This window comes from Antechinus flavipes, chromosome 4, assembly GCF_016432865.1.
Source record: "Antechinus flavipes isolate AdamAnt ecotype Samford, QLD, Australia chromosome 4, AdamAnt_v2, whole genome shotgun sequence".
Taxonomy (NCBI): Eukaryota; Metazoa; Chordata; class Mammalia; order Dasyuromorphia; family Dasyuridae; genus Antechinus; species Antechinus flavipes.
In genome coordinates, this window is record NC_067401.1 from 479,424,799 (window position 1) to 479,452,115 (window position 27,317).

The 27,317-nt window shown below is 48.5% G+C and overlaps 3 protein-coding genes across 7 annotated transcripts in view; 2 read left to right on the plus strand and 1 right to left on the minus strand.

Annotated features, from left to right (window-relative positions):
- Positions 1–1,933: 1,933 nt before the first annotated feature.
- IPP (intracisternal A particle-promoted polypeptide) lies at positions 1,934–21,471 on the plus strand. Of its 3 annotated transcripts, none has more exons than XM_051999850.1 (10): positions 2,018–2,095; positions 2,566–2,916; positions 5,336–5,663; positions 8,018–8,449; positions 12,479–12,634; positions 13,145–13,312; positions 16,439–16,576; positions 17,897–18,019; positions 18,730–18,950; positions 19,747–21,471. In XM_051999850.1, the coding sequence occupies exons 2-10, from the start codon at positions 2,863–2,865 to the stop codon at positions 19,969–19,971; spliced, it is 1,845 nt and encodes a 614-aa protein (XP_051855810.1). In that variant the 5' UTR covers positions 2,018–2,095; positions 2,566–2,862; the 3' UTR covers positions 19,972–21,471. The 3 variants fall into 3 exon arrangements, with proteins under 3 accessions (XP_051855809.1, XP_051855810.1, XP_051855811.1); XM_051999851.1 differs by having other exon boundaries at positions 2,566–2,879; XM_051999849.1 differs by lacking the exon at positions 2,566–2,916 and having other exon boundaries at positions 1,934–2,095.
- Positions 21,472–21,849: 378 nt separating this feature from the next.
- TMEM69 (transmembrane protein 69) lies at positions 21,850–24,001 on the minus strand. Its single transcript, XM_051999856.1, has 2 exons — positions 23,628–24,001; positions 21,850–22,746 (listed from the first exon to the last, which is right to left on the minus strand). Exons 1-2 carry the CDS (start codon positions 23,667–23,669, stop codon positions 22,084–22,086), a joined length of 705 nt encoding a protein of 234 aa, XP_051855816.1. The 5' UTR covers positions 23,670–24,001; the 3' UTR covers positions 21,850–22,083.
- Positions 24,002–24,294: 293 nt separating this feature from the next.
- Positions 24,295–27,317, plus strand: part of GPBP1L1 (GC-rich promoter binding protein 1 like 1) — a 61,578-nt gene continuing 58,555 nt past the window's right edge. Inside the window, exon 1 of one of the 3 annotated variants that reach the window (XM_051999853.1) lies at positions 24,295–24,425. The gene's annotated coding sequence lies outside the window, so the exon portion shown is untranslated. Of the gene's footprint in view, positions 24,426–24,560; positions 24,650–27,317 lie in introns of those variants that run through there. The other 2 variants (XM_051999855.1, XM_051999854.1) reach the window with 2 other exon arrangements.

The window sequence follows — 27,317 nt, forward strand, 5'->3', positions numbered from 1 at the left end:
CGTATTATGTACAATACAATACAATCCCGTCACACGCAAGGCAGTAAAGTTAGTTTAGATGCAAGAGACCCTGCAAAAGACACAAGAGGTAGCATGAGGCAGGCAGGTCAAAACTCCTTTGCCCACCATTTTCCCTAAGATCCTGAAGGAGGGAGCCCAGGGCCTTGCTTGAAGAGCTGGGAGAGTAGCCAGTGTCCAGCTCAGGGCCCTCTGCTGACATCCTGGGGAGAGGCAGCCTGAGGGCGGCTCTGCTGCAGCCACAGCTATGGAAGAAGCAGAATAGAACGCTGCTACTCACCAAAGTCTTGTTTCTGTCATGTGGCTCACCACCTGAAGCAGAGAGGATTTATGAGTGAAAATGTTGTTCATTCTTCATTTTTGAAGGAGACCAATGACATCACAGATGATGTCTCTTTTTTCCTAGTAAATTTGTTTATTTTTAATCCGCATTATTTTATGAATCATGATGGGAGAGAAAAATCAGAGCAAAAGGTAAAAAAACATGAGAGAGATTTAAAAAAAATACTGAAAAAAGAAGTGAACACAAGCATGTATTGATTTACATTCAATCTCCTTAGTTCTTTTTCTGGATGCAGATGGCCTTTCCAAACTCTATCGGGATTGCTTTGGATCACTAAACCAACAAGAAGAACCAACCCTTTTGCAGTTGATCATCACATTCTTGCTGTTACTGTAGGCCCGGTTCTGCTTGTTTCACTCAGCATCAGTTCGTGGAAATCTTTCCAGGCCTTTCTAAAATCACTTCATCATTTGTTATAGAACAGTAATATTCCATTGCTTTCATACACCACAACTGGTTCAGCCATTCCCAACTGATGGGCATCTACTCATTTTCCCATTCTTTGCTGACAGGTGATGTCTCGACAAGCATAAATTAGATTTAAAGGACGCAGAGTTGCAGAGAGTCACCAGCCTCGCCCTCTCTCCCAGTGTCATCAAACTCTGCTGGCTGGGCTGGACAAAAGTCAGGGAAGCTGGTCGAGGAGGCAGGGGTCACCCTGGCGTGGTGTCTGGCCAGGCTCTAAGGCTCACTTCAGCCTCTTCCGCCCCTTTCTCGGCCACAGGAACAGGTTGTTCTCATGCGCCCATTGTGCTGGGGGAGGTCTTCACAAGCTTGGGTGGACAGCCCCTAACTCACCAATGGGATTGAGGCCTGTGGGTACCCTCACCCTGACGTAGCCCATCTCCTGAGGTGGTTTTAATGGGGGTGTGGCTACCACCCGTGCTAGGGGTTCTGGGAGCCACAGGTGAGTGGCCACCAAAGGTGGATGAGCAGCCCTCACCCTGAAGAGCCAGCCCCCTGAGCACCCTAACTACCCTAAAGAGGGACTACTACTTGCTTTGCTGCCACACCCTAGGACAACATAATTACCTTATTGGATTCTTACAGTAATCTGGGAGGAAGGGGTTATTATCACCTCCAATTTACAAATGAAAAAGCTGATACAATCGGGTCAGTGACTCACCCAGGGTCACACATTTGTATTCCAGCCTAGGGCACTATCCATAGTGACAATCAGCTGCCCCTCATCTCGGGGACCTTTTCCATCTGACCCGCCCCTAAAGAGGCTGCCTTTTCTAATTGTAAGCCAGCACTGTGCACGCAGAAAGCACTTAGTAAGTGCACATTCATTGCCTCTACTCAGGGCGCTGATTTCAGCAGCCACGCGAAGAGGGGTTTGGGGAGGGAAGGAGGCCGGGGAGGATGGGAGCCTGTCCTGGTGAGAAGGACGGCCCCGACCCTCGAAGGACATCATCCAGTACGGACAGGGGGAAACTGAGGCCAGAAAGGAGCAAAACCGGGATTCATCCTCCTCCCACCGGAAGCTGGCAATCCACGGCACGAAGGCCCCACCCCCCAACGCCTCGCGCATGCGCACTCCGCAGCTCCCCCCCCCCGCGGCGCGGGGTTTGTACACGTGACCCACCTCTTCGCACAACTCCCCTCTTGTTCACCCTTCCCCCCGTCCTAGCTGCGTGCGCAGCCGAGACTGCTTCGGGCCGGACCCTCGTAGGTGTCGGTGACTGTGGGAAGTGGGGAAAAGCTGCTGACGTCGCCCCCGCCGGCGCCCAGGTAGGTCGGGTTAGAGTGAGCAAGCGGGATGGAGGCGGCAGCCGGACCGCGCTCCTGAGATGCGCTGTTTGCCGCCGCCGAGCCTTTTGCCTGCGTCAGAAAGGCTCCCGGCGCCCCGTGTGCCCCCTGTGCTCCGGGCAGGCTGGTTCCTCCTCCCACCCCTCGGCCTCAGTGTCCTCCCCGTGAGAGGGGGGGCTCGGCCCCTGGCAACTCCGCATCCGGCTCCTCTGAGACTGACGATGGTCAGCTCCCCGAGGGCAGGGGCGTCCTCCACTTGGGGCTCCCCAGGGCCAGGCCCCATAATGGGGATAGTGGGGTGACATAGGATGTAAACAGCCGAGCTGGGCGGGGCTCCGGGACCTCTGGCTGCGGGGGATTCAGCCCACCCTGAGCTTGCCGCCCCAGGCTAGGACTTCGCTGTCCGCTGTGCGCCGCCAGGAGCCTCCTTTGGCCTCGTCTCACTTTTACAGGCAGGGACCTCCTGCCCCTGGAAGGGAAGCTCAGGCCCTTCGCCACCCACTGAGGGCACGAGAGTGGGGCTTACTCTGTTAACTCATGACTCCGTTGCACCATCTTGCCTGCCCAAACCGGAGCAGAAGGAGGGTCCCCTGAGTGAACCCTTCCATGGTGAAGAAGAGAAGCCAGGCCTGGAAACCAGGGGAGGTGACAGTGCTCAAGGTCACAGAGAGTGAATGGCCAGCTTTGAACCTTCTAACTTCAGGAACCCCGTAAGGACCAAGACTTGGGCAGTTTATAGAGAGCCTTGAATGACAGGACCAAGCAGGTACATGTTGCAAGTGGACTTCCCACTAGGGAAACAGGTATTAGGCCTCTCGCTCTGATTTCAAGGATCTAAGTTGGGGGAGTAGGGGAAGAGGGACGATTTACAGCATACAACAGGGACATTGGCTAGTAAGGCCAGTGAAATGACAAAGATATGTTTTCAGGCAGCACTCAGCTGAAAGCAGGGATCCTTCTTAGGAGGTGGTACCCAAGCAGGGAAGAAAGGATGTCTGTCAGGGATGTGGGAGAGCAGAGTGCAATAGGTTGGTTCAGAACCTGCCTCTGACCTTTACAAGTTGGGTATCCTTGGTCAGTCAATTCTTAAGCATGGATATTCCATGAGTCACTGGTCTGAGGCTCCAGTTTTCCTACTGACAAGTGGGAATCCTAATCCTTGAAGACCCTTCTCAGTGTGTTTGTGAAAGAGGTACTTTGTTACCATAAAGAGGCCTTCAGGCATCATCAAAATCAACCTGTATTTAACAACAGCCCCTATGGGTGTGGGCAAGCTTCAGCTTGCAAGCCTTTAAGGATGGGCATCTCTCTACCTTATGAAGCTCCCCATTTAGGAAGCTTGCCTTTCCATTAGACCAAACCTTGCCTCTTCTGTACCTTCTTTTTCCTCTCCCCAAGCAAATGAAGGCTAATCTCTCCCACAAATTAATCTTTCAAAGACCTGAATGTAACTTCCCTCAATATTCTTTTCTCCAGGCTCAGAACTTTGTTTCATCACTCATTCTCATTTGCCATGGTTTGAGGTAATATTGGGTAATAATAATATACTAATAAAAACATTGTTATAATAGCTCACACTTATAGTGCTGCAAGATGTGTAAGAGGGTTTACAGATATCTCATTTCATCCACGCAACCCTGCAAAAAAGGATTTTTAACAGAATAGGAAACCAAGGAAAACAAGGTAAATATCTGGGATTGGACTTGAGCCTTTGTGCTCCTGACTCCAAGATGGAAGTTCTAACCACAGCTCTCTGGATTTGTTAGGGTGGAGCTGCCTTCAGATTTTCTCTGACACTTAGTAGTTAAGTGACCTTGCACAACTCATTAAACCTCACCAAGATTCAGTTTCCTTATCTGTAAAAGGGGCATATTAGTCCAGCCCTCTGTTGAGCTTTTCAGTAAAATGCTTGGCATACCTGACAGCTCTGGGTAAGTGTCATTGGTTGTTTTCTCAGAGTGCCAGAATTTGTCTTGGTCCTTCCTTCATTAGGAGCCCACATTAACAGTGTTAGATGAGGTCTGAATGGTACTGAAAATGCATGGATGCCCATCCTCCTGAAAGTTCCGCCTATAATAATACAGCCCAAGTCTCATTAGCATTTTGAGCTTCTATATCACTTATGTTGGCCTGAATTTGTGGTAACTTTGCTTGGGATATTGGTGGGCTTGAGAAGATCCCGAGAAGGGGCAGCCAGGCTGGGACAGGCCTGGAGTTGATGTGTGAGCTAGTGGTGGAGGGGACAGGACTTGACAGCTGAACTCAGCTGTCTGAAGGAGGGATTAGTTTGGTTCTGCTTGATCTCTGAGGGCTAGACCAGAAGGGATGGGGGAAGGCTGCCCAGAGGTGGATTTAACCTGGATGTGATGAAGATATGAGGTCCTGAATAGAATAAAATAGAATAGAATACCTTCAAAGGTAGTGAGCTCCCCATCTTTGGAGGCTTCAGATGGAGATTGGATGCCCACTTGGTGGGGATTTCTCTCAGAAATGAGCTGGACTCGGAGACTCCTGAGATCCTTCCCTCTGCTCAGATTTTTTGCTAGCTTTAAGGCCACTCTCCATCATATTAAAGGCAGCAAGGTGGTTCAGTGGACACAGTGCCAGGTCTGGAGTTAAAAAGGCCTAAGTTCAAATCCAGTCTGACATTATTTCTGTGATCGTGGACAAGTCACTTGATTGCTGTTTGTCTCAGTTTCTTTAACTATAAAATGGAAATAATAGTACCTACCTACTAGCATAGTTGTGCAGACAAATGTGATAATAATTGTAAAGCTATGGCATAGAGTAAGCTCCATAATGTAAATGTTAGTCACTATTCAGGGTCCTTCCCTGTTATATTAGAGGCAGCTAGCTAAGGAAAGAATAGAGCTCAGAGCCTGATGTTAGAAGTTCATTTCCAGCTTCAGATACTTGGGCTGATCACTCAATCTCTGTTTGTTTCTTTAACTGCAAAAAATAATTACTTATCATAAGCTTGTTGTCAGGATATTAAGATATTTATATTAAAATATTATTATATTATAATGTTAAGTTTCTTGGCACATAGTAGGTGCTATAAAAATACTCCCTGTAGCCATGCAGTTGTCCCCAAGTGGTCCAGGCCGTGGGCCAGGCCATGTCCCAGGCCAGTTCAACTGCTTCTGGCCTGGCTGAGGGTCTGTCCAGCTCTTGGGCATGGCACCTTATGATCCCTGATGGGGTTTCTTGCTTTCCTTCCAGAGGGACACAGAAAGACCCAGGCCATCGCCTTCAGCCATGGCTTGTGAGGCTGGGCCGAAGGCGACCGACAGCACCTTCTCGTCTGACAGACACGCTCAGATCATCCTGGCCCAGATTAACGAGATGCGGAGTGGACAGGATTTCTGTGACGTGCAACTGCAGGTGGGAGAGGCCGAGTTCCGTGTGCATCGGCTGGTGCTGGCTGCCAGCAGCCCCTACTTTGCGGCCCTCTTCACTGGGGGAATGAAGGAGTCCTGCAAGGACGAGGTGCAGATCCTGGGCATCGAAGCAGGAATTTTCCAGACTCTTCTGGATTTCATCTATACAGGTAGCCCCCCCACATCTCACCCAGCCAGCCCCTAGATTCCCCACTGCCCTGGAAATTGGGCAGCTTACAGGCTGGAATGCCAAGAGTGCTCCTGGTATTTCCCTGCCACCTTCCTCACCCTTTGTAGGATGTTTTTGAGGAAAGGGGCTACAGTGATTTGGGGGCTTGCTTGGATAAGACATCAGGGAAGGTCAAGGTCTAAGACTAGCTGGACGCTTTCTGTCCCCTCTGAGGGACCTCAAAAACTTGGGGTCTTTGGCTGAAGCTGGAAGGGATGTGTTCCTAAGGTCCTACAGGCCTTTGGTGAGGGATAGACAGGGGACTGCCCCTGGCTTCCCTTTCAGCTTCCCCACTTCCATCTCAAGGCCTGTGAGATCTGGTGATTGACAGATCTCTGGAACCAGGAGGTTACTTTGTCAGAAATGCTGATTGCATTCTGGAGGGTAGGGCCTGAAGATCTTTGGGCCTTTGATTTCTGCTCAGGTTCTCAAGAGGTGTTTTGTCAGTGCCATCTCCTGCTTTGTCCCAAACAACCCTCAATTTCCCTCTTCAGCTATTACAGATCCAGAAGTTTTTATTTATTTTTAATTTCTATTTTTTTCCAATATAAAAAAACAAAGTTAATATTTGTTTTTTTAAATATTGGCTGAAAAGAGACTGAAATTTTCTATAGGGGATTATTTTAATTTAGTAGAACTATTCTAATACAATTCTCACCAATTTTAAAATCATAAATAAGAAGGAAGTTTCTGTGACCCTTTTCAGATTTGAAATTTATCATTTCTCTCAAAAGGCCGGATTCCACTGGATACACAATACAGATCTGGATCACATAATGGACAACAAAGGTTTCAAACAGTGGAAGCTAACTGATACCTAGTGAATCTATTTATGTACGTGTTCACACTAATAGTTGAGCAAAAGCTTTATTAAATTATTAAGTTTATTAACCTGCTAACACAAGAAGCCCATTTAAAATAATTAAATGTTTCACAAGTTTTAACTTTTCTTTCAAACTGACTGAATTTCAGTTGAAATGACATTTTAACTGTACTCAATCATGGAAATTTCCTTTTTTTTGCTGTTGAAGATTCTTTATTCTTGCAGAGTACATAAATTCTACTTCTATAATTTGTTGTTTAAAAGTTATGGATGTTATTCTTTTGTTCAATCTGAGAGTGATTTGTAGCAGATATTTTTAAAAATAGAGAACACTTACCCTTGTTTCCTGTAGGCAAGTTCTTTATCTAGAGAAATCTGACAGCAATTAAATTCTGGCATTTTTTAGCTACTGGATGGACAAGATGCTGAAAGCCATTGTATACAGCATACTGCTACATAAGGACTCTTTTGTTCACTGATTCCGGCATTCTTCCAAAATATTCCCCACAGTCCAGTTTTATTTTTGTCCAAGAGGCTAGAAGCCAAGAATTGGATGTATTCACAGGTACACATAAGCAGCAAGGTGACTGGGGCAGACATGGTGAGACCTCTGATACCACCAGCCATACCACCCCATGGGGCAACGGACGGAAGGTGAACAGCTTTTTTAAGGAAACCGCCCTACCTTCCTCCTCGTAACTTATGCTTCTTTAGGTCTGCTGCCGGCCTGCTCTTCACAGCTTGTCTGACTGCTGAGGGCATGGGTGTTGGTGCCGGCAGTTTCCCTTACTGTGCCCCAGTCTTCTGAATATCACGCCCTTTTCCACCTCTGCACGTTCTCTCCTTTGCACTTGCAGTAATTCTGCTCTTCAAGGAATAAGTCAAACATTTCCTGAGGACCTGCTATGTGCCAAGCTCTGAGTTAAACATTCGGGATACAAAAAGAGGAAAAAGCAGCTCACCACATGCTGGGGAGGACAGGCTCGTACACAATGAGCCATGCCCTGGATAAACGGGAAAGTGCCGCAGTTAGGGGAGAGAAGGCTGCTTTTAAAAATCCAAGAGCCAGTCTTTCTTTGACCTCAGACTCTTGGGCAGTCTATCTGCCTTCTAGGGACCCAACCTAGATGGCCAGAGAGCACGTTGTCCTGGGCCTGTTCCCCACTTCTCAAAGTTCCCTAGACTTTGACACCCCTCAGTCAGTTCCCGAGCCTTAAGTGTCTGTCATGGGCCAGGACCTGTGCTAAGTCCTGGGGACACAAAGCAAAGGTGCTCCCTGCCCTCCAGGAGTTCCCATTCTAATGGTCTGAGAGGCCATTTCCTGACCCTGAAGGCCTCACCTTGGGCCTGAGACCTCTGGCTCCCAGGGCCGTGCTCCTGGCGAGTCTCTGGAGCACCAGGCCTGGCTGGGCTTGGCGCGCAGAGCGCGCTCCTTTCCACTAAAGCCCCTTTGGCGTCCTCCCGTCCTCCAGGTGTGGTGAACATAGGGGTGAACAACGTTCAGGAGCTGATCGTGGCCGCCGACATGCTGCAGCTGACTGAGGTGGTCGACCTGTGCTGTGAGTTCCTGAAGGGCCAGGTGGAGCCTTCCAACTGCATCGGCATCTTCCAGTTCTCGGAGCAGATCGCCTGCCACGACCTCCGGGAGTTCACGGAGAACTACATCCACGTGCACTTCTTGGAGGTGAGCGGCGGGGAAGAGTTTTTGGCTCTGACCAAGGATCAGCTGATTAAGATTTTGCGAAGCGAGGAGCTGAGCATTGAAGATGAGTACCAGGTATTCTTGGCCGCCATGCAGTGGCTTCTGAAGGATCTGGGCAGGAGGAAGAAGCATGTGGTGGAAGTACTGGAGCCCGTCCGATTCCCCCTGCTGCCTTCCCAAAGGCTAGTCAAGTACATAGAAGGTAAGAGAGGGGGAGGCTGGGATCGACCTCAGGGTCACAGTGGAGGATGCAGGGGCTAGGTTGGCTTCTGAGAAAGGAGGCCAGAGCCTGACCGTCAGATCCATGAAGCATCTGCTCCTTGCAGAGCCCCTGCTGCATCCTATCCCGGGGCAGACCATCCATGCAGCCGTCACCGCCTCTTCCAGGATAGCGGGGGCTCTGGGGGCCTCTTGTTAGGGCCTGATTGGTGTCTGAAGGGAGCACCGGGCTCTGTGTAGGAGCAGCCTGGTGGAGAGAGCCCAGAGCTACCCCAGGACCAGCAGGTCCCGGTCTCCAGCCCCTCCTGCTAGGGCATCCACTTCCAGGCATCTCTAATCCAAGACAGCTCTGAGCCAAGCTGTAGAGAAGATGCTGCCCTGCCCTCAAGAGGGCGTTCTCTCCTCTGGGACTTCTGTATACTAGTGAAATCCTGGTCCCAGCCCAGCCCAGCTCCACCCCCTTCATTACAAAATGTTGATATTATTGCTGGAGTGGATACATATTTATAATTTTTTCCAGTCAGCAAAAAAAAAAAAAACAACTCTTTTTTTCCCTCTCAACCCAAGTTGAGAATAAAAGGAAAAAAATTCTATTACAAAACTAATTAAGCAGAACAAGTTTCTGCATTGGTCACTAGAGTGAGTGAGTGCGTGCGTGCATATGTGTATGTGTGTGTGTATGTGTGTGAAAGTGTAAGTGTGTGTTTTCTCTTCTTTGACAGTTTTGGTAAGAGTGATGAATGAGGTTCTCCTGTCGGCCACACCCTCGCTCCCACCTTTTTATGTAGAATCATCAGGTCCTAGCAGAACCCTCCTGGGCCTTTTCTAGTTAGACTCCCTCTAATAATAGGAATCAGAGGGTCCACATATATCATCTCCTTCTATTTGAATGTAAGCAACGTATCCTTTTTTAGTCCCTTACTTTTGTTCATTCTGGCTTCTTTTTATGTTTCTCTTAATTCCTGTGTTTGTACTTCAGAACTCTGGTCTTTTCATCAGGAATGTTTGGAAATCCTCTTATTTCATTAAAGGTCTAATTTTTTTCCTCCTGTAGCATTATACTTAGTTTTGCTGGATAAGCTATTGTAGAATAAATCCATATGCTTTGCCTTCTGGGTTAAAAGCTCCATGCTCTTTCATGGTGGTGACCCTGAATTCTGTGTGATCCTGACTGGCTCATTCTCCTTGAATTCTTTCTAACTATTTACAGTATTTTTTCTTTGACCTAAAAGATCTTGAGTTTTGTCTATGATGTTCATGGGAGCTTTCATTTTGGGGTTTCTTTTAGGAGGTGACAGGTTCTTTCTATTTCTTCTTTGCCCTCTGATTCTTTGATATCTCTGGGCAGTTTGCTTTTTTAAGATTTCTTGAAATATAGTATCCAGGTTTTTTTTTTTTTTGATCATGGTGATCATGCAGTCCAGTGAATGTTACATTTTTTTCGCTTTGATTAGTTTCCTAAGTAAGTTTGCTATGACATACCTCATGTTTTTTTTTTTTTCCCCCAGCCTTTTGATTTTAATAATTCTTGTTGTCTCAGGGAATTCTCTTTGGTACATTTGAATTTTTAGGAAGTTTATTGCTTGGACAGGTTATATAGTTCTTGTGCTAAGATAATAATTTCCTTTCTAGTCCTTTCTTCCATAACTTCTTTCCTTTTGTTCATTATTTTTCCAATTTTTTCCTCTCATTTCATGAACAAATTTTTTTAAGCTTTTTTTATCCTCCTTTGTAAAACCCTTTGAGAAATTTTGTACCTAAACTTGTTTTTTTTTTTTTTTTCTGAGGCATTAACTTGAAGGTGATTTGGAGTCATTTGTGACAACCGGGCTAGCACCCAGAATACCTTAGAATCAACCGAAGTCAGGATAAGCAAAAGTCCTTAGTCCTTTATTTAGTCCTTTATTCTTGGTCTTTAGGGGTAGAAGTGAACAGGATGGAAGTGACCACCTTGTCTACTGAAAGTGACTCTGGCTTGTCTTATTTCACCTCTAGTCCCTCCTACAATTCTCTGTATACACCAATCATTGAGCCAGCACAGGATAGTGGGAAGGGCCATTTTCCAAGCATATGCTAAAAGAGTATTGTCCAATCGGTAGTTAGCCTCAAATGCTCGGCTGTCCTGAACTTAGTCCATCTACTCAAGAGTTTCAGTCCTCTACAGTCATTCTCTTTCTGGATTGGTGCTTTGAGGGTCTCTTGACTCAGTAATAGCTTTTTATGATGAGATTCTTTTTTGTTTTTTGTTTGCTCATTCTTCCAGGATACTTCGTGACTTTGGGACTTGATGTTAGGTCTGGGCCTTGCCACACTTCTAGAAAGAAAGTTGAGTTGGTCCTGTTGCTGCTTTCCTGAAGTATTGAGGGTTGTGTTATTCCAGGTTCTAATACTGGGGACCCATAAGCTTCCAATGCTCCTAACATGGGCTGATCCAGGGCAACATCTAATCTCCGTCCTCCCTCCTAACTCCCTGATCTCTGCAAATTCCTGATCTTGGTGTGGGTCTGAGCAAGGATAATCTGCTTCTGGAGTTAGCTCTTCTAGGCTTCCCTTTGGTGTGGGATTTATGCTCTGTTATTTGTCTAAAGGCTTCATATTGGACTGCAAGCTGGAACTGAGACCTGACTTCATATGTGGCAACCTCCCTGCATCTTCTTTATGAACATTTTTCTCCTCAGTATACAGCCCAGTTTGAGGCCCTGGGCTGCCCTTCCTTGGAAACACCATCTTCGTGCCCTCCTCATTCTAACCTGAATCTGTGATGCACAAATGAATAATGGACAACAAAGCTGGCAGTTGTCAGCTGTTTCCACAGTCTGTAGGAAGTCTTGGTGCTTCTCTATGGATTGTCTCCGGATGCTGCCTTTCCCTTGAGCTAGAGCCAGCCCACCCTTGGGGTCCAGTTACTCTCTGCATATAATCCTGGGCTAATCTGGGCTGGATAAGGGACTCCCAGATTTCTTGTTCTTGAATGTCCCTATAAGAATGGAGTCTGGTGCATTTCAGATCCATTTGGTGGGAGTGGGGCAGGTAAGGGGAGAGAACTCACTGTACTCTGCTCCTCCCTTGGGCATATTTTTTGTGGTGGTTCCTTTTTTCCCTTGGATCTGAAACTGTTCAGCACTTGTGACCATCCTGTACCAACCTCTGGTGTTTGTATTGTATATCCTGGGTGAAAAGAAGCCTTTGGGGATGCTACAGAGAGCAGACCTGTAGGCTACCAGAAAAAGTGGATATCACAGAGGCACAGCTGAGGACTAGGGTCAGGCTACATGGGGAGGGAGGAGGAGAAAAGGGAGTGGGGCAGGAAGAGAGGGAAGGAGAAAGGAAGAAGAGGAAATGGAAAGATGGAGGAGGATGACAAGGGGGAGCAGGAAGGAGGGATAAGAGGAAGAGATAAGAGAGGGAGGAGAGGAGGAAGAGGAGAAGCAGGAAGGAAGAGAGATAGAGGAGGAGGGAGGGAGGAGCAGGAGGAGGGACAAGAAGAGAACATTCCATGGGAACTTGGAGGGAGCAGCGCTGGGGCTGGTGTCTGCTCCCCCCTTTGACTCATGGTGCTTATGGCTATCATCCATGTCAGACATCTTTCTTTGCACTGACCAGGGCCTTCAGGGATCCTTCCTCACTTCCCCTTCTTTTCTTCAATGATCCTCCTTTTGTTATACATATTTAAACTCAGAATAGGGAGAGAAGAACTATGCAAATTAAATTTTCACCCAGATCAGGTCCCACCCTGCTCCCTATCCACTCCTGGACTTCTTTTTCTCTGCCTCTCTGCTTCCCAGCCTCTTTGGCTTCCTTAAAGTCCCAGGTAAAATTTCCTGAGCCCTCCTGATGCTCGCTGGGGCTTCCCCTCCATCATCTCAAGGCTAGCTTGTGTGGATTGTTGTTTCCCCCTGAGGCTCAGCTCATTGCACACTCTTTGTATCCATCCCCAGGACTTAGCACGTGGTCAGGGCTCACCAAGGGCCTGGTGGGCCGGGGCTGAGATGTCTCTTTTCTCTTCTCCCAGGCGTCCCTGACTTCAGCCTCCGAGTGGCCCTGCAGACGCTGTTGAAAGAGTACTGCGAGATGGGCAAGGCCCCCAAGGAGAACAGGTTCTGTAGTTTTCTGCAGACCTCCAAGGTGCGGCCTCGGAAGAAAGCGAGGAAGTACCTGTATGCCGTCGGTGAGCCTCTCCGTGTTCTTCACACAAGGGCTATCTTTGATAGCAGACCAAAGCCTCCTACCCTTCCATCCTCAGAGAGGAGAGGCTGGACCTTCTCCCACTCTGGACAGACAGGGAGGGGCGGCTCACCATCCTGAGTCACCCCCAGGAGAGAGGGAGATCCCTGTTGGGCAGTGGGAACTTGGGGTTTATTGATCCCAGTTTAGCTACTGGACAAAGGCTTCTCTTAAAGCCAGAAGATGCCAACTTTTGTAGAAATGTGGGAGAAACCAGGCTTGTCATTGGTGAACCGTATCCAAGTGAGACTCAGCCTGCAGTGGCTGACCCACTGGCCTTGGCTGCTGATGTAATTGGCCGAGGAAACGGTCAGAATGGCCCCCAGAGTAAGCCACCAGAGCTGCTTTCTCTCCAGCCCATCCTGCCTGAGCTTCTCCATTTTGACCAGGCTGCATCTGGGCCTTGTTCTTGGCCAAGGGAGGCTCACTGGCGTCCCTGCTCTCCTCTCCCCAGGTGGATACACTCGCTTGCAGGGGGGCCGATGGAGTGACAGCAGAGCCCTCAGCTGTGTGGAACGCTTTGACACCTTCAGCCAGTACTGGACCACAGTGTCTTCCCTCCACCAGGCCCGCAGTGGCCTGGGAGTAGCGGTAGTTGGAGGGATGATCTACGCCATTGGAGGTAACGGTGGCGCAGGGCGAGCCAATCAGAGGGAGATGGGGGATTGATGCCAGAGGCCCAAATATAGGCTCCAGGGAGAATCCATCTATGAGGCGCGGGGGCAGAGGAGGAGGGTCGGCTAGCACATGGGAATGTTTGTTATAGGTTAGCTGAATGATTTCTCATTTTTCTGTATTTTTGTTTTTTAAATGCATCTTAATTGGTGCCTTGTGTTCTATAGAACACATATATCCTAGTGTAGTAGACTCAGCCTCCTTGGAGTGGAACCTTACTCAGAATTTAGCCTCATGTGGCTGCGGAAGGAAGCTCAGGTTGGGGCAGGCCCCGAATCTAGGAGATAATGAGCTGGCACGAGGGCTCAGGCCCTGGTAAGGCTACAGCTTGCAGCCGAGGCTGGCTGAGCATCTGTGCCGCCCCTTTGACGTCCCCTGAACGTCCTGGCTTCTTAGCCAGGTTTAACTCACTGGTGGCTGACTGGCCCTGCCCATCTTCCTGCCATCCTCAGCAGGCACAGTGTCCTGCAGGCAGACTTTATCAGCTCAGCAGGACTGATGAAAGTTTGGGCTCCATTGGCAGGACTTTCAGGACCCCAGGGTCCCATGCCAGGGAGAGGGGTCAGATATACAAATGCAGGAGGCTCTATCTTGGTGCTGCTCCTAACTGGTCACTGTCTTTCAGTGTTGATCATCACACATTCTTGCTGTTACCATGTACAGTGTATTTACTTGGTCCTGCTTGTTTCACTCAGCATCAGTTTGTGTAAATTTTTCCAGGCCTTTCTATTATCAGCTTGTTCATCATTTTTATAGAACAATAATGTTCCATTACATTCATATACCATAACTTATTCAGCCATCCTCCAATTGATGGGCGTCTTCTCATTTTCCAATTCTTTGCTATCACAAAAAGAGCTGCTAACATATTTAACATATATAGGACTGCTTGCCATCTTGGGGGGGGGGGTGGAGGGAGGGAGGGGGAAAAACGAAACATAAGCAAGTGCAAGGGATAATGTTGTAAAAAATTACCCTGGCATGGATTCTGTCAATACAAAGTTATTATTAAATAAAATAAAATTTAAATTAAAAAAAAAGAGCTGCTACAAACATTTTTGCACATATGGGACCTTTTCCCTCTTTTATGATCTCTTTGGAATACAGACTCAGTAGTGACACTGCCACATCAAAGGGTTTGTACAATTTTATAGCCCTTTGGGCATAAAAGACAACCTTTTAGCCAACCCTGTACATCCTGGCCCCAAAAGCTGAGAAACTATAATCTTTCAGTATTTTTTCCATCGGATCTTCAGAGAGACCTTGACAAACGAGGTTTTGTAGGACTGGTTGCTTTGACTGCTTCGGTTGGCTTACATCCCTTATCTTCAGCCAGACAGCTCAGCCCTCCATCTCTGCTGTTAGAAGAATTCAAAGCTGCTTTCGCATCTTTCAGAGGCAGCCTTGATTGCTCTGGGACAAGCTGATGGAGGTTGCCTCCTGGAACATTCCTGCAGACTCTCCCCCGGGGCCCCTTAGGCCAGATTGTTCAGCCCCAAGGTCTGGGTTTGCCAGCTTGTGTTCCTGTTCCAGGAACTATTCTCCCACTCCCGGCCTTGACTTTTCCGCCCTGTGTTGTCCAGAATGAGTGTCTACATAGGATCCTTGGGGGCAGGGAATCTGTGGTGTATTGTCATTCTGTTCTGGTACCTAGGCACCTCATGTGCTGGTGGGAGTGGATTGAGTTGAACACCAGGAAGTCATTTTTCCTCTACCAGATGATTAGTCTCTTGAGGGCAGAAACTGTCCCACCTCTGCTGTGTCCCCCTCTATGCCTGGCATGGGCCTGATGCACAGGTGTAAATTTTTTTTTTCCCAGGTATTTTTATTTTTATTTTTTCATAATTATAACTTTTTATTTACAGAACCCATGCCTGGGTAATTTTTTTTTAATTTTTATTTAATAATTACTTTATATTGACACTCGTTTCTGTTCCGATTTTTTTTTCCCCTCCCTCCCTCCACCCCCTCCCCTAGATGGCAAGCAGTCCTTTATATGTTGGATATGTTGCAGTATATCCTAGATACAATTTATGTTTGCAGAACCGAACAGTTCTCTTGTTGCACAGGGAGAATTGGATTCAGAAGGTATAAATAACCCGGGAAGAAAAACAAAAATGCAGATAGTTCACATTCGTTTCCCAGTGTTCTTTCTTTGGGTGTAGGTGCTTTTGTCCGTCATTTATCAATTGAAACTCAGGTCTCTTTGTCAAAGAAATCCACTTCCATCAAAATATGTCCTCATACAATATCGTTGTCGAAGTGTATAATGATCTCCTGGTTCTGCTCATTTCACTTAGCATAAGTTCATGTAAGTCTCGCCAGTCCTCTCTGTATTCATCCTGCTGGTCATTTCTTACAGAACAATAATATTCCATAACATTCATATACCACAATTTACCCAGCCATTCTCCAATTGATGGGGATCCATTCATTTTCCAGTTTCTAGCCACTACAAACAGGGCTGCTACAAACATTTTGGCATATACAGGTCCCTTTCCCTTCTTTAGTATTTCTTTGGGATATAAGCTGGGTAATTTTTTTTACAACATTATCCCTTGCACTCACTTCTGTTCCAATTTTTCCCCTCCCTCTCTCTCCTCCTTCCCCCAGATGGCAAGCAGTCCTATACATGATAAATATGTCACAGTATATCCTAGATACAATATATGTGTGCAGAACCGAACAGTTCTCTTGTTACAGGCATAAATTCTTGATTGATTCCTTTCTGTGACCTGCCAGGCATTTAACTACAATAGATTTTGTTTCCCAGCCTGGGGAATTTTTTTTCTATGTATTGAGTATTTTATTATTTTTTTTATTTCTTTTTTTTAATTTATTATTTTTTATTATGGGAATTGTTTACACAAAACTCCAAGGAAAACTCTAAAACAGTCTTCTTGGCTTTGTGTTTTTTAACTTGGATGAGAGGATCTTTCCAGATTTTGTCAGTGGTTTGTGGGATGCATGCTCAGCCATGGCCAGAACAGGCTGAGCTCAGGCAGGAGAGGGGCGCTGCCACGGGCCATGGGAATCGGCAGGGCTCAGTCTGTCTGCTCTCTATCTCCTAAAGGAGAAAAGGATTCAATGATCTTTGACTGCACGGAGCGCTATGACCCAGTCACAAAACAGTGGACGACTGTGGCTTCCATGAACCAGCCCCGCTGTGGCCTGGGAGTGTGCGTGTCTTACGGGGCTATCTATGCTCTGGGTAAGTAACTACGTGTGGTCACCGTGAAGTGGGCGTCTCACTTCTCTGGTCCCTGGGGAGAGGCTCTTCAAAGGGTAACTTCTTTCAGTTCCAGATTTCCTGAGGATGCAGCTCAGGGAACAGGGAGAGGGCAGGATGCTCAATGTGTCTGCAGTGGCTGCATCTTGGAGCAGTGCAGGGGACCAATCAAGTCCATGATTTTGCTGCTCCTAATTAGGTCTCTAACTGCCAAACCACTTACCAAAGAACACATGGTAGTTTATACTAAAGGGACATGAAATCTTTCTCCACTTGGGGGATGGTGGGGTTAGAAGCCCCTTAAATGGCTGCCTGCTCTTAATCATAAATGACATTTATAAATAACAGCACCTACACATAAATAACACTAAAGTCATGTGAACAGTTAAATTTCTTGCCTATTTTAAATATAACTCCCTCTCCCTCCATGCTAAAAGCAAGGTACTTGACAAATTTTTGAGGCTGCAAAATGAGCCAGAATTAATGAACTCTGACTTGATTGGTATTCACTAAAAAATATTTTTTGAAAGGGAAGGCTTTCTTTTAATGGCTTCACTCCCCTCCCTTATCTGACATGTTGGACATGGATGCCCAGTCATGGAGACAGGAACTCCCTGAAGATGACACTAGAGTCTAGACTGCATTCTGCAGGGGGTCAAGGGGTACTGGCCTCCAGCCTTATCTCTTAACTAACTGCAGGATGAAAGGCTTATATTTGTTGGAGGAATTTCAAGTCGTAAGAACTGGCTGGAGAAGCTTGGGGCTGGGGTCGGGGCCCTTCTCTGTAGGGTAAAAACTAAGGAGCAGCCACTCTCCAGGCAGTGTTTGGGAAACAGTGAGAGAACGTATTTAATTGGTTTTATTGAAGTTTAAAATTGAGGTTTTTTTAAACTATGTGCAGTCCAAATATTCTTTCATAAAGACCAATTTTGAGATGTGCAAGTAGCTAGAGTGATCAGGGTCGCAAAGCTAGCAGTTTCAGAGGTCTGTTTTAAAAGGCAGTGATTTTGAAAATCTACTTTGCCCACTTCAGTCTGTCTTATTTATTATTAACTCAATGCACAACTTTATTAAGATCTAGTAAGTCTCCATTCCCTCTATTCCTTATGTCCTGGGGGAGTTGGGAAACTGGGCTGACGCCCACAGTCACCGAGCCAGGACAGGCAAAAACAGGGTTGAGACCAGCCTTTGTGAGGACCCCCTTCCCCCTGGTCCAACCCGTTGTCCCTGAGCTGGCTTGGTTCCGGTTGGGGCCCTTGCATGGTTTCTACCAAGGTGCTAGCTTTTTGTTCTTGGTTGCAGGGGGATGGGTTGGAGCTGAGATAGGAAATTCCATCGAACGATTTGATCCTGAGGAAAATACCTGGGAAATCGTGGGCAGCATGGACGTGCCTCGCTACTACTTTGGCTGTTGTGAGATCCAAGGTAAGAGAAGGAAGATGGCAACAAAGGAGACCATCAGGGAGATCCACTGTGCACAGCCAAGGCTGAAGGCTGGGTGTCTCTCCATCTTTTCTGCCTCGGTTTCCTCATCTGTAAACAGGGTTGATAACATCAGCACCTTCTCCCCACCCCCCTTCCCTCCCTCGCTTACTCCCCCAACCCCTGGGCCATTGTAGAATACATATTTTAAAGCATTTAGCACAGAGCTGGCACAGTGTAGGAGTGTGGAGTATGACTGCACACTGAAACAGGAGACGTGAGGAATTCAGAGCTGGAAAGATGGGCCTGAAGGGCTGTGGGTCAAAGCCAACAGAAGACACAGTGACGACCAGCAAGGATGGGGGCCTGAGAGGGCACTGAGGATAACGAGAGCTGGTGAAACTTGCCCAGGACTTGGGCCCCAAAGGCAGAAAAGTGGGGACATCTACGGCCGCATAGGGCTGAATCCCCCAGTGCTTCTTTACTGTTTTACTCTGCCCTTGGGGGCAGGGACAGAAGTCACCCATAAGGCTTAGCAGAAAAAGGAAACCTTCATGGCTTATTTCTTCTTTTGGACTTGAAATGGGGAGTGAGCCAGCAATGCCCTCCTGCTTCTGCAGTCCTCCTCGCCCCATAAGCTTCAAGGTTGTGGCTTTCAATGCTGAGCCCTCCTTGTGCTCTGGTGTTGGAGAGGGCATCTTCTGTGCCCACAGGCTTGATCTATGTGGTTGGCGGTATCAGCACCGAGGGCATGGAGCTCTCCTCAGTCGAAGTCTATAACCCAGTCTCCAAGAGCTGGTCTACGCTCCCTGCCATGGGCACTAGGAGAGCTTACTTGGGCGTGGCTGCCCTCAACGACTGCATCTACTCGATCGGAGGGTGGAACGAGACCGAGGATATGCTGCCCACTGTGGAAAAGTACTCCTTTGAGGAGGTACGGAGCACAATCTGGGGTTTGGGAGGGGGTTGGGTAGGCCCGAATGAGAGTCTTCCCGTGGAGTCTGCACTGTCGAAGGTCATCATTGCACAAGCAGCTGGAAGGAAGGAGGGAACGTGAATTTGGGCTATGGAGAAGCTGCGTTTTTTGTTTTTGTTTTTTCACATGGAAAATTGCCCTTTGAAGATGACTACAATTCCTAAGCCCAGTTATGGTCTACTGTCCCTGGCACTGGCTGTCCCTTAAAAGAGAGGGGAAGGTGACTTGGGGACATCTCAAACTTAAAACTCCCGCTCACCCATGAAGTCGCCCTCTCCATGTCAGAATTTTTCTTCTCTACCCGCACAGCCAGTGAGTTTCTCAGAGTGTGTTCCAGGCTTGTTGGTTTAGGCTTTGGTGAGCCAGCCCTTTTGCCTGCCTTTTCAAGAGTCTCTGGGGCTAGGTTCCTGTGGATTCTCAGCTCTCCAGAACTTGACTTACCTTTGGACTCAGCCCTGAGCAGCAGCTGGCTTTGCCCATGGTAGTCACGGGGCACAGGGATGTTTACCCAGATGGGTGCTGGGAGCCTTGTCCTTGTTGGCCTGTGTGCCAGCAGCACACTGGGTTGATATTCTGGGGGAACCTTTCATTGCCTCTTTAGGCCTCTGAGTGTTTGGGGGGGCCTTCTCTCAGTTCACTACCAACTGCCAGTACTGGCTTGCAGTATTTAACATCTCTCCTGTCCCCACTGTCAGTCTCTTGCTTGGCTTAGCTGCTAATCAGAATGTTTCTCCTGCTTTTCTTTCCTGACTAGGAGAGGTGGGTTGAAGTTGCATCTATGAAAGTGCCCCGAGCTGGTGTGTGTGTGGTGGCCATAAATGGACTTCTCTATGTTTCCGGAGGCCGGTCTCCCAGCCACGATTTCTCCGCCCCAGTCACCTTGGACTCGGTGGAAGTGTACAACCCTCACTCCGACACATGGACTGAAATTGGTAACATGATCACCAGTCGGTGTGAAGGGGGCGTGGCAGTGCTGTGACAGGTAGCAGGACAACCTGGGGTCGTGGAAGAGGATGCTGGGGCCTGGGGCAGGACTGGAGGGAGAGGAAGGCCCGACATCTGAGTGCAGAGAGGGCTGAGAAGCAGGCTGGAGCACTGCTGTTGAGGGTGTTAGGGGCCTGGTGTGGCTCCTGCAAAGCCCACCCTCACAGAGGTCCTTGTCAGCCATTCCCACTGTCCTTATGGGTCCTGCCTCAGGCTTTTTCTCTGCAGTCTAAGAACCCCTTCACACAATTCTGTTCCCCTGCAATGAAAGCTATACCTGCCCCAACTTGGAAAATTAGGAGAAAAACTGCTTGGCCCTTAATGCCAGATAGTGGCTTTCGCTGGCACCAGATTTATGGGGAGAGGCTGGTGGGAAATGGAGACAATCCTGTCAAGGAGCTCCTAGCAAACTTTTAGTCTGCTGGTTTTTGCTTGGCACCCATATTTAAAGATTCCACGCCAGCCTTCTGAAATGGATGCCCTGGGCAGCTGCCCCAGCCGTAAACTGCCAGAGGAGTGTTCACCCACAGATCATGCCCGCTTAGCTTTTAGGGAAGGCTGAAACCTCAGGCCTCCATCCTGCTCTTCCTTCAGCTGTTCCTGAAAGCTTCCACTCTGCTTGCCCATCATTCTGGGAAGCTCCCTTAAAAGCACTGCCTCTGAAGGGCTGCCCAGCTTCCTCACGGCCCCATCCTCTCATACATTCACCCTTTGGCCAAGGGTGGAATCATGGGATGGAAGGCTCAGGCTGAGATTGCTGCTTTGCACCTGCCTTGCCTTTGCCAGCTTCGCCTCCCCTATTCTCCAGGGCCCAGTACACACTGGATCCCCTAGGGATGAATAGAGCACTTTTGCAGCTTTTTTCATTTCCTACTGTGGCATATTAGGACCCAAAAGCTTCCTTAGTAAACCTTGGCAGAGACACTTTTGGGGTAGAAATGCCAGTAGATCACTGCTTCCTCCTCTGGAGATTGTGACATTGATTGATTGAAGGCACCTGCCTAATAGGGTTGTTGTGAGCATCCAGTACGCATCCATCTGTGTGTAAAAGCATTGCAAACTCCAGCTCTTCTTTGCTTCTAAATAAACACTGGAAAGGCTTGCTTGCAGCGGTAGTTCTGTCTTTTGTGGGCGGGGGTCAGAAGTCAAGGCCTGCGCTCCCTCAGCATACCACTCAGCACGGGAAAAGTCCTAGTCATCTGGAGGCTGGCCCTGAAGTCCCCATAAGAGGTTGTTAACCCTGAGGTTTGGCAGGCTAGGTTTTTCAAGGTGGCACCTAGTGCCTGTTCCAGCCCTCCTCCCTGCTCTCCTGGCCCCAGCCAGTTTTTGCCTTCGTTCTTCCTTCTCAGTACACTTTGGCCTCTTGCCATGGAGGACTGTTTTGGGAGCAGCTGGGGGGAGGGGCGGGTCATCAGGGTTTGGCCTGACAACCTTGCCTCAAGACAAAAGTCAAGAGAATAAGGAAGCCTTTTAATTAAAACAATATATTGATAAAGTGAGTATGTGATGTTTCTTCCTTTATGATGTAGATTCTATCTCTACACCATTTCTCCCTAACTCCAATCTTGAATTCAGTCCTTGGAACCATCCTGGTCATTCCCTTTCTAGAATTAGGCCTGTGCCACTAAGGGAGCAAGGGTGTTAAGGCCTCCAGTGGCAGTCATGGTTCTCTTTGATGCTATGGCCTTCTGACAGAAGAAAGGAGTTCAGATCAAGCACTAGCTCTCTGACCAGGCAAGATTAACGCCAAAGGGCAAGTCCCAGAAGCAACCTAAGGAAAGATCAATCTTAGATGCTAGCACGAAACCAGGGTGCTTTCTCTCAAGAGTACAGAAGATGATCTCCAAGGAGACACTGTGCCCTCGCCAAAGGATGCTGCTTTGTGGTTTTTATTAGAACTTTTAAAAACTCATTACAATTCACTTATAAATAGCAGAAATTAGGAGCACCAGCCTATAGACACACAGGCCAATTCTGTGGGCCAGAGGCTCAGGCAACTACAATAAAAGGACATGATTTCTAGAACAGGGCAATCGTTAGATGCAGGAATTACACAGAGAAAACAAGTTTCTGAGCATATGGAGGGGGTTACCAATAGCTTGCCTGCTCACAATTTGCCAGGAGAGTGAGCTTTACCCAGCTTACTGTCAGTCTCTGGAAACAAATCTTTAATTATCAAAGTGGCTATAAATGAGAAAAATGCTACAAGAGTCACTACTAATCTCATGGCTTTGAACCAGTTGGGGTAATGGGGCAAGAGGAAGACTTCATTGTGTAATGATACCCCAAAGCCCAAGAGCAGCAAGACAAGGGCCTCAGGGAGTCCCTCAGAAATAAGAAAGGCATACCATGAAAACATCAGGGGGACCCCACTGCAGGCTAAGTTCCTGAGGTCGGGCTTGGCTGGGCTATCTTCTGGCAGGGTAAATCCCCACCTGGCCCCCCCCAGGAAAGATAGGAAGCTGGCTCCGTAGGCCATCTGGGTATATGCCAAAAGGGGTACATAGGTCTTAGTGGCCATCATGACCAGGGGAGGGGCCACAAACGGGACCAAGCCAGTCAAAGCAACCCACAGGGCTGGCTTAGGGGTGTCCTGCAGGTAGGTGAGAGTGAGGGGGGGCTTTGAGGGAAACATGGGCGCCTTCTTCTTGAAGCAGCAGCTTGATGTGCGATAGTCCCTGATCCCATCCTCAGCCCTCCAACTGGATGTGAGGAGCCCTGGAGTCACCCACACAGTGGGGCTACCTGTCACACGGGGAGTCTTGAGGACCTGCAAGAAAAGGAAGGACCCTTAGCCAGGCCCCGGGGCCATGCGGGTAGCTGCCCACCAGCAGACCACTTGGGGGTGACCCGTACTGAGACCCCTGATTCAGAGCCCTGGGCCTCTAGTCAGGAAGACCCGAGTTCAAATTTAGTCTCAGTCATTTCCGAACCGTGTGACGCCCGCAAGTCAAATCTGTTGGCTCTCAGCAGGGCCAGATTATATGTCAACAACAATACTATATGATGATCAATTCTGATCGACCTGGCCCTCTTCAGCAATGAGATGAACCAAATTAGTACCAATGGAGCAGTAATGAACTGAACCAGCTACGCCCAGCGAAAGAACTCTGGGAGATGACTAAGAACCATTACGTTGAATTCCCAATCTCTATATTTTTGCCCGCCTGCATTTTGGATTTCCTTCACAGGCTAATTGTACTTTTTGTACAGCAAAATAACGGTTTAGTCATGTACATAGAAAAAAAAAATCTGTTGGCCTCAGTTTCCTTATCTGTTAAATAGGCACAATACTGGCACCTTCCAGTCTGAGTTGTTGGGAAGATCAAATAAGATGCCGTCTATAGAGCGCGTAGCAAACGTTCAAAAATCAGGTCCCGGCGGCTGCCGACCCGCAGAATTCGCACCCAGGCTGACCCTCTAAAGGAAGGCCGTGGGTCTAGTCTTCCATTCCCCCATCCCCAGACCCGATAACCTACAATTTCAGAGCTCTTTAGCTCAATCTGCCGAGCACATGATTCCGCCCAGAGGGGCCCCCACCTCGGATAGAGAGGGAGGCTTTCCTCAAGTCCCCTTGGCCAGGCCCGGCCCTCCCCCGAGAGCGGTCTCAGCCAGTGCCCGCGCTGTGTGGGTAGACAGTGAATGGCTTACCAGGGAAGAAGCCCGAGAGCAGCCACGCAGAAGGCGGAGCATGGCAGCGGCGGCTGCGAGAGCGGAGCGAGCCGCTTCCGGCCCCGGCGCAGGGGAAAAACAGTGCGAGTAGAAACTCGGCCCGCGCGTCAGGGTTCCCTATTCAGCTTCCGGGAACGTTGGGCTTTGGGGTTCTGGTTGCTGTTTCCCAAGGGCGGAACTTGAATGGGAGGGGTGGAGTCTGGGTAATCCGGAAAAGACTCAACGGGCTTGTGACCCGGCTCAGCAGCCCAGAATTTACAACCCTGCTCTCAATGAGTTTACATTTTAACAGCATTTGGGAAATGCGGACTCACCGCAATCCCCAGTCTTGAGTGAACTAAATGCCTTCCCCGGTTTCGCATTAGTCTGTGCGCATGCGCTATTTGAGAACTACCAGTCCCGAAAGGCAGTGCGGCAGCGTTCCGTGAACGCCGCGGAAGTAGGGACCAGAGCCGGAAGACAGTTTGCGGAGAGCGCATGTGCAAGGATGTGAGCGCATGCGCACAGCCGACGCCGAGAGGTTCTCGAGTATTCCCCTCCCCCAGCCCTCATCTCGCGCACAAGCGCGCGAGCCTCGGCCCTCACGCAGCGCGAGGAGGCGGTGGTGGCGGCGGCGGGGGGCGGAGTCGACCAGAGCGAGGCGGGCGCAGGAAGAGCCGCGGTGGTGTTGACTGTTTCTGCGCGGACACAGACAAGGACGCGGACGCGGACACGGACCCGGGACCTGGCCCGAAGGAACAGAGGACTCAGGCCGCCTCAGTCGTCGCGCGCCGCCAAGTGAGACTCGAAGTGCGGGGCCCGAGGCGGGACCAACGGGCGGTGAGAGTGGGAGGGGGGGGCGGGAGGAGACGTTGGGCCGAGCGCGGCGGTTGGGGGAGGAGCCTCTTGACCCCGCCCCCTAAGCGCGCCTCCGCGTCGGGGCCGCGCGCCTCGGCCGCCATTTTGGGCAGAGCTTTGTTGTGGTTGTGAGGCGGCCGGCGGCGGGGGCGACGCGGGGCCCGGTGAGTCGGAAGGCGGGCGAGGGGGGGGCGGGGCGAGACCCTTGGCATCCAGGAGGCTCCGCCTGAGACGGGCGGGGGCGACCCCCCGTGAGCCCGGCCCCGGGGTGATCGGAGGGGGGGGGGCGCGTGTGGAAGCCTCCCCTCCCCCCTCGGACCCGAGCTTGGAGGGGTGCTGAGCCGCGGAGCGGCGGGCGACGACCTTGGTCCGGACCTGGGGGATGGGGGGACAAAGTCCAGCTGTAGTCTGAGCCGGCCGCGGGGGCAGGGGCGGGGTCTCCCCGGCCGGCGCTATTGAGGGGAAATCCCGAGACTTGGGGGCCGGGCCGGGGGGCGGCTCCGCTGTCATCTGGTGCCTTTCTCGCGCCCGGGGCCCTAGTCAGCTGTCAACCTGCACGCATTAAGTGCCTACTGTGTGTTAAGGCTGGAGGGATTTGGGGGGCTCCCAGGTCTGGGTTCGAGTCGTGATGGGGGGGGCATCCCTTCTGGAGATCTCTTAAGTGTCGAGGCCGGTCTGTAGGCGCCTACACAACCCCAGCACCTGACGACCAGGGTGGTGACAAGTTGGGGGCGGGGGGTGGGGGCAGGGGGGAACTGAGGCAGTGACCTCAGGGAGGACACCTCCCATGGGAAAGAAGGAGTACTCTGGACAGAAAAGAATAACTTAGCATTAGGCATTTTTGTCAAAATTGTAGGTATGTGTAGATTATTCAAGGGTTCATTAGAAATGTTTTAAGCAATTGGTAAACTAATTTGACATTAATATTATTGCTAAGTTGATTGAAAATAGTGATAATATAGTATTTTCCAAATTCTTACACTTCCTAATTTTCAAATTCCTTAAGTTACAAAATTGAAATAACTTTTTATTTTAGTTAAGGAAATGTGAACTTTCTCAGCCTAGTTTCTTATAGTAAAATACCAGATATACCCAAAGATGCTTGTTGGAATCAAAGGCTGGAAACAGGTGGTTTTGCCTTGAGAGTCAAAATGTTCAAGAAAATGGAAGTGAAAATAACCTACAGTAGGAAAGTCATTTAGTTGCTTCTGTTTAAGCTTGTCTCTGGCACATAGTGTATACTTAATAAATGTTTATTGATTCACTGAAAATGATCATTTCAAAATCTCTTAATATTACCTCATGGTGGGTGAAAGAGAGTGAAAGTAGACAGTGGTAAATATGCTCCCTGTTTGTATATACTAGCTTTCAGGGTCAGCAGGTTAAAAATAGTTGATAAGAGTACTTACTTTTACTGAATGGTTTTCTTATTTTGAGGGCTGGGTTTGCTATTCCTTTGTGGAGCACCTGCTGTAAAACCATCATTTGCTATTTAATTTCTGTCATTAAACTGTTGCTTTGAAACACAGTAAAATCCACATGCAGTGAATGAACTTTCCGTAGTTACCCAATAGGGATATCTGCTTTTATCCGAGATCTTCATGCACATAGTAATTTGATCTCCACAGCTCTGGAAAGGAGTTGCTCAAGGTATTATTTTCATAGATTTTTTTCCAGATGAGGAAACTGAGGCTCAGCTAGATTAAATATTTTTTGACCGAGGTCAAACAGTGATAAATGTCAGAAACAATATTTGATCCTGGTTCTTAGTCTGGTATATACACTCTAAACTTCCCTCTCTTTATTAGTAAAATGAGGCTTGTTTGAAGTAAACTCATTCTGCTCAGGCTCTCTGTGTATAAGTAATATTTGTAATTCGAATATACCTGTTGCTTAGAAAATGTATGCAAACTCCCATTGAAGTGGTGAATTGTAGCTAGGCACAGAAGTTTTTTTATTCCATTTGAAAGATGAGGATACTGGGATCCAAAGAGATTGAATGACTTTCTTAGTGTCTCAAAGTTCTGGAATGATATTTGTTTATCAGATGAGGAAAAAAGTAAATACTTTAGGAAGAATCAGTGAACTTTACAAGAGCACAAGCCTTACGAGAAGACCTGGGTTGGAACCTCTATTCTAGATAAATCATAGGATTTAGAGTTAAGACATGAACTAGACATGTTTTGTTTTATTTATCTAGTTTTTAAAACTTTTTTTTCCCACTAGCAAATATTTACCATGGGGTGGGGGGTGTGGTTCCTTTTTATAGGTGGGAAAATTGAGGCAGGGTGGAGTCCCTGGGTAAATACTAGGTAGAGCCACAGGCCTGGAACCCTTGGGCCTTGCTAGAAACTCCTCCTCCTATCCTTTGAAAATGGGAGTGATCCAAATCCCAGAATTGGAATTCCCCCCTCTATCCCCTCCTAGGCATCTTGGTCCTACCTTGACCAAAACAGAATTGACCAAGTCTAAGGCGTCTCCACCCTTTGCAAGGAAACTTTTAGAAAAAGATAATGCCCTGCTCTCTGAGACTGCCAGTCCAAGCTTGTGTACCTCTGGATTGCTCTGATTGTTAAGTGAACTTTTCTTTAGCTCATGCTTCTATAGAACAGGTCTTCTGGGTCTTTGGAGCAAGTCATTCACAACTTGGAGCTCCACTTTCATCAGCTATAAAATGAGATGGTTAGACTAGAAAAAGAAAAATCGTGGAATTTTACAATAGGAAGGGAACAGGCTCTGTTCAGGGCAGAGTGCAGAAAGATTATTGCCTCCTTAGTCCTTGACACTGTCCCCAGTCACATCAGCTTTTTTTTTTTTTTTTTTTAACTGCTA

What these genes read in the sequence shown, in the direction of transcription:
- IPP (XM_051999850.1), top strand. Translation starts at nt 2,863, where the DNA reads ATGACAGGACCAAGCAGGTACATGTTGCAAGTGGACTTCCCACTAGGG. An exon ending in ACTTCCCACTAGGGAAACAG is followed by an intron (nt 2,917 to 5,335) that starts GTATTAGGCCTC and finishes CTTTCCTTCCAG; the next exon opens with AGGGACACAGAAAGACCCAG. An exon ending in TCTGGATTTCATCTATACAG is followed by an intron (nt 5,664 to 8,017) that starts GTAGCCCCCCCA and finishes CCCGTCCTCCAG; the next exon opens with GTGTGGTGAACATAGGGGTG.
- TMEM69 (XM_051999856.1), bottom strand. Translation starts at nt 23,669, where the DNA reads ATGCTCCGCCTTCTGCGTGGCTGCTCTCGGGCTTCTTCCCTG. An exon ending in GCTCTCGGGCTTCTTCCCTG is followed by an intron (nt 22,747 to 23,627) that starts GTAAGCCATTCA and finishes CTTTTCTTGCAG; the next exon opens with GTCCTCAAGACTCCCCGTGT.